Source organism: Quercus suber, unplaced genomic scaffold (genome assembly GCF_002906115.3).
Source record: "Quercus suber isolate HL8 unplaced genomic scaffold, Cork oak 2.0 scaffold_132, whole genome shotgun sequence".
Taxonomy (NCBI): domain Eukaryota; kingdom Viridiplantae; phylum Streptophyta; class Magnoliopsida; order Fagales; family Fagaceae; genus Quercus; species Quercus suber.
Window position 1 is genome coordinate 4,879 of NW_027069595.1, and position 5,676 is coordinate 10,554.

Below are 5,676 nucleotides of genomic sequence, written 5' to 3' on the forward strand. Positions count from 1 at the left end.
ACCTCCACAGTTGTTTACCAAAAATGGAAGAAATGGAATTTGGGGACTGAATTAGATTCTAGATCATTAATTCTTATTTATCCAACTACAGCCTAAAGTAATTAGATTTTTTTTTTTTTGATAATCCATTAGATTCATTAGATGCTTAGGGAAGGATTTTAAATATTAAATGATTGCAGCATAGTGTCCCAAGATTTATTGTCTATGAATGGGCACAAGATACTCTAAAAAGGCACAATGATACATTTTGCATCATTTTAGGGTGTATTACAAACAGAGCCGACAGGTTTCTCACAAAGCTTTCCAAATTTTGGCAGTTCAGAAAACTAATACATAAAACAGCAAATGCTGAAACATAGAAGGGAGGGATTTCCAAGAATATATGGGAACATACATAATGATATCAGAAACAGAGTCCAACAGATTTCTCACAAAGAATTGTCATTGCCACAGCGCTTTGTCATATAACTAATGCCTTCCTTATATGTAGTACAGCAAAGATGACTCCTTACATCTTTGTAAAGATTATCCACGGTGCTAGTAACAGTTCAGGACAAATAGTGCACATCCATGGACTTCTACTGTCATTGATATAGACTGCTTTATTACTCCAAAGTCTTTTCCACTCCATACTTCTTTGCAGTTACAGGAAGTTCCATTAAAGTTTTTACCAGGAACTACATGAGCCAGGTCTGATATCTTTGCAGATATTACTGTCTTCACAGGGTTCAGATTGAAAAATGCAACATATATTTCTCCTAGAAAGGAAGAAAGAATAATTATTAGAAATTGTGAAGAATAGAGTTATGCACTTTTTTAATTCATAAACAATGTGAAGAATAGAATTACGCACTTTTTTCTTTTTGAAAATAATCTTTGCACTTGGGGCAATGCAGAGCTATGAGGCTCTACTAATTAGAGTTCTTTGTTGGTTGGGGAGTCATACCTTTTCTTCCAGTTGCAACCCAAGAACGAGTTCCACCAGAACTGACTTCAGCTGCACGAATGATCAGCAAGTTACTTGAAAATGTGAAATAATGGGATTACTAGCAAAATTGTTATTGCAACAATCTACAAAATAGGGAACAAAGCATACAAATTTATCACCTTCAACAGAATTTACTGTTGCACATAGACCAGAATAGCTATTTGCCAAGGTTCCATTAGAGTTCAGCACCCACATCTGTTAAGACTAAATGCATTAGCTTCTGAGATAATTCATAAATTTATTTAAGAGTAAAGCAATAAAGAAAATAAGATCTAAAAGAAAAGCTAATGATATTAAAAAATTATGCCAGCGATATTGTATAACTTCTTTCTTTATGCTTTCAAACAACAAACTAGAGAGGATGTGTATTGGCTAAACGATCACAGAAAGTCTGGATGACTCTGTTCATCAGAAATAATAGTTTACTCCCTACATTTTTACTTGGAAGTTATATTGTTTTGTTTGAAACATATCTCATCGAAGATTTAATAAAAAAATTAATTCAAAAAGGGAGAAAAATGAAAAGAAAAGGCGATACCTGGTTTGTGTCCCGTCTGCAAGGTAAAAATGCACCTCTCTCGAACTCTTTTGAAGTAAGCTTTAGAGTTGGAGAAGCACCCAAGCAAAAGTCCATTCTGTCAGTTGCAAATAATTGGAGATTTCCTTGAAATTGATGTTTGTAGGACATCTTTTCATCTCTACAACAACACTAATATATTAACATTAATTTCTAGATTTATATAATTAAACCATGATATATATAAATTTTAGTATTAGTAAGCATGCAAATATTATAACAAAAAATTTGATACTATGAGATCAGAGAAAGAAAAGGCAGTTTTACGATGACAAAAGAGGCTCTTTCTTGTATAGGCAAAACAGTTCTTGATAATTGCTTCCTAAGTGTTCTTTCCAGCAGATTTGTTCAAGGTCTTGGTCCAGAGCTTCAACAGACCACCCAATTGCTTTTGAAGTGGTGCAGCTTGTGAGGCTCAAAAAATGTGTATCAGATGTTCTTACATCTGTCAGACATCTTCCTGATTGCTCGTCAAGAACATCGTTTTTACTCTTAAAACTGTTCGTACTAGTAATATAAGGAAACTGTACAAACAACGAAATTATGTTATGTTGCTATTTAGACAAAGTTTATTTTTCCCAAGACTACAAAAGAATAGATGTATATACATGCCTCCATGTTGCTTGAGCTAAAAGAATTTATCTCCAACAGGATAGGATTTGTTAAAAGGTTGTATGTGGTCTCATCAAGCTTTCTCAGATCTCCTCCAAACATGAGAGGAGACTTAGCCATAGACCACAAAGTCATCTGTGAAAATAAGAAAGATAAGGTCAAAATAGAGTGCTTAGTTATTTTAAGGGATATAGAGAGCTAACTGATTTGTTTTTATAGAGATACCTGAGTTCTTTGCTCGTCTGCATTAAGGTTAGATGTTCTGTGTGGACCATCATTTGAACCTAAAATATTTCAAAATATTAAAGCTAATTGTGGGTTTTTATATGTCTAGGCTAGGCTCAACTTTAAAATTAAACAGTCAAATCTAATCATTTATATTCTGGGACTTCTGAAGCCACACCACTTGTCTAGACATACTTCTATCTTAGTGAAAGTCACTCTGTGGACTTGGAAGGGCAAGTTCTTTGTTTGTAAACATTGAAGTGATGCACATTTGAGTGCATGGACATGTTTGACACTCAAAACTGCTAGGTGAAGAACCCCAAAATGTAAGAGCAAGCATCACTTAAAGAATAACCACGTTCGTTGATTTATCTAACAGTACTCTTTCACATGCAAATGATTTGTGGTTCATTCAATCCTACTAAGCAGAGTAAATAAGGGTAATATATTTCTACATTAGATGTTTGAAGGAAAAGAAACAAGAAAATTCTGATAACCTGGATCAGTAAGCCATCCTAGTGGTAGCATATCCAAGTCAGGCCATGACTTCCCCAGCAAGCCCTTAGCTCCTATCATATTAGCGGTAGAAAAGTCCCTGATTAAATCAAAAAAAGAAAAAGGATTTTATGTATTCTATAACAACAGGTCAAAAAGCAGTAAATGGAAAAGAAATCATGATTGAAAGGCGACTTAAACTCCAAAAATCTTAAACAGAAACAGAACAGTCTTTCACCTTGTAACATCGAAATGGCTTGCAACATCTCCCCATGAATCCCAATCATCCGCAGTTATCCGGTACATGTTTGCTAGTCCACTCACATCCTTGGCCATTGCTGGGGTCACACTAGTTCCAGGAGACAGCGAATACAATATGGGACGGTCAAGTTGCTTTAGAACCTGGTCAATGGCACACCATCTAATAAGTCAACCATGCAAATTTTGAAAAAAATATAGCAGATGTAACAGTAATGTAGAGAGAGGGAGGTATGCAGCTTACCTCTGACACAACGCTTATTTCATTTATATCCAAGTCGGCACCAAAGACACAGTCATGTTTCACTACAGGAAAACAGAAGCAATCAATGTCAAACTTAAAAGGTGGAAAATAAAGATTGAGCTGCCAATCAGGTGACCGTCCAATTGAGTTTGTTGCGACTGTAGTGGATGCAATCAAAATATTGTACAAAGTTACAGTTGTACTACATGCACAAATAAAAAATTTTAAGTGTCCACATGCATAAATTCTTGGGATGTCCAGAACACCCTAAATGATACAAATGTGATGGTATGTGTTGTGGCAATGCATATAGAGTACACAGGAAAACTTTTCATTAAAAATGGTCAAGTTACCAAAATCAACACCCCACTCAGCATACTGTTCATAGAGTGACCTCAAGAAGGCTCTTCCTGCTCCCAACTTGGTATCTACACTCATGAAACCATGTGACATCCATGCACACGCCCTTTCCTTAACCCCTATATCTTTTGCACTCCATTTTCTGCCTGATTCTTCATAAGCACCTCCCTGATAAAAATAAATATATAAAAACAGAAGTTTAAGCAATGATTACTGATTCTAACTCTTGACATTTTTTTTTGCTAGTTGCATTACATTCCTATAACAATGTTTATATTTCTGAAGATTTTCTTTTGATAATTCAATAGTTGGGGGAGGGTCTATTTGAAACTTGGACGTCTCCATTGGAAGCACTAGGAGGTACCGATTGGTTAGATTTCCTTGTTCTTTCATAAAGAAACTATAATAAATGAAGCATGCTCTAACACTCCAATTTTACTATTATTTCAATCTTTGAGTTATAGTGGGAATAAAGAACAATACCGTGGTTGTGTCCAAGATAGGGGTGTTTGCATTCACTGCCTGTGTACTTATTCCTCTCATAACATGAATCCCAAACTTCAAACCCATGCTATGCACTTTATTGGCTACTTCAGTGAACCCTTTTCCACCAGCAGAGGAAGGCCACCTATCTGGATCAGGGACCATCCTCCCCCATTTGTCAATTACATCAAATCCTTTAGAGTCAGTGTAAGCACCTTTGACCTTTCTCCGAAACCAAAGAAAGTCCACCACAACATACTACATTGCAGAGATAAAAATTGAGTAAATTTGTTAATCCTAATACTGCTAAATCAATTTGAATGAAAATCAATTATAGACATCTTCAGTCTTCACACCTCATATCCATAAGCATGTAGACGCTCAGATATGATTTGAGCATTTTGCAAGAACTCATTTTCGGAAATGATCCAGCTAAAGGAATCATAGGAATTCCAACCTCTAGGTGGGAAGCTGGCATGTTCTGATTCCACATTAGATAGAGTTTTCGCCGATACCCTGAAACACAACACCATTTATACACATAATTTCTTCATAAAAAACTCAGCCAAATAACCTTGACACAATTCAAACACAGGGTTCAACACAAAGACATAGAAACCGATACAAATCATAAAACACTACACTCATGAATTCCCTTCAGCCCACTAATTTTACAGTTTATACACAAATCTTCATCTTCACCAATATCATGAAATTTGTACCCAAAAAAGAAAAAAAAAAACTACTGCAATTTTAGTTTTTTGAGCTAAAAAGAGCAACTTTGTTCAATCCGTCTGAAATCTACCATATATGCAACTCCAAATTGCAAAACAAAGAAGACCCATTTAATTAATTGTACACATAAATACATAGCCCAAGTAAAAAATTCAGGAAAGTGAATAATAGAGTAGAATGATTAATCAGTTGAGACAGTCACAAAAACGAGAACGATGGTTGTTATATATATATGTTCAAAGCTTGGCAGTTGATAACAGAGCAGAGAAGAAGTGGCTACCTTGTTGGGTTCAGATGAAGAAGAAGAAGAAGAAGATGAAGGAAGAGAAGAGAGAGAGACATGTAGATGTCAACTCTGAGCTTCATCGTCATCATGATTGGCTTTCTATTTTCAGCAACTTGAATGAGTAGAGAAAGAGTGTGTGTGTTGTTTAAATACTACTTCGAATGCGTGCTAATGGGACATTAACGGCGTGTAATGGAAGTTAACGGCGATAATGACGTTTCTTGGAGTTACTGTGTGGATGAGTGAATTTGTCGCCAAGCTTTTGAGTTTTTTTTAAATAAGAAAATGACTACATATAGTTTTTTTTTTTTTTTTAAGAAGAAAATTGCTACATATGTATGATAACGATAATCATTAAAAATGGACTTACCAAAAATTTCATTGTAAAAATTTTTACTTAAAATATTTTCAAC

At 35.1% G+C, this 5,676-nt stretch overlaps 1 protein-coding gene across 1 annotated transcript; it reads right to left on the reverse strand.

Annotated features, from left to right (window-relative positions):
* Positions 1 to 220: 220 nt before the first annotated feature.
* Positions 221 to 5,391, reverse strand: LOC111996135 (uncharacterized). Its single transcript, XM_024028082.2, has 14 exons — positions 5,258 to 5,391; positions 4,599 to 4,758; positions 4,243 to 4,500; positions 3,753 to 3,927; positions 3,400 to 3,461; positions 3,136 to 3,299; positions 2,900 to 2,997; positions 2,403 to 2,461; positions 2,178 to 2,312; positions 1,833 to 2,089; positions 1,527 to 1,686; positions 1,108 to 1,183; positions 947 to 997; positions 221 to 758 (listed from the first exon to the last, which is right to left on the reverse strand). The coding sequence occupies exons 1-14, from the start codon at positions 5,350 to 5,352 to the stop codon at positions 538 to 540; spliced, it is 1,971 nt and encodes a 656-aa protein (XP_023883850.2). The 5' UTR covers positions 5,353 to 5,391; the 3' UTR covers positions 221 to 537.
* Between the last annotated feature and the right edge of the window lie 285 nt (positions 5,392 to 5,676).

What these genes read in the sequence shown, in the direction of transcription:
- LOC111996135 (XM_024028082.2), bottom strand. Translation starts at nt 5,352, where the DNA reads ATGATGACGATGAAGCTCAGAGTTGACATCTACATGTCTCTCTCTCTT. An exon ending in CTATCTTGGACACAACCACG is followed by an intron (nt 3,928 to 4,242) that starts GTATTGTTCTTT and finishes TATTTTTATCAG; the next exon opens with GGAGGTGCTTATGAAGAATC. An exon ending in AAAGAGCCTCTTTTGTCATC is followed by an intron (nt 1,687 to 1,832) that starts GTAAAACTGCCT and finishes GTGTTGTTGTAG; the next exon opens with AGATGAAAAGATGTCCTACA.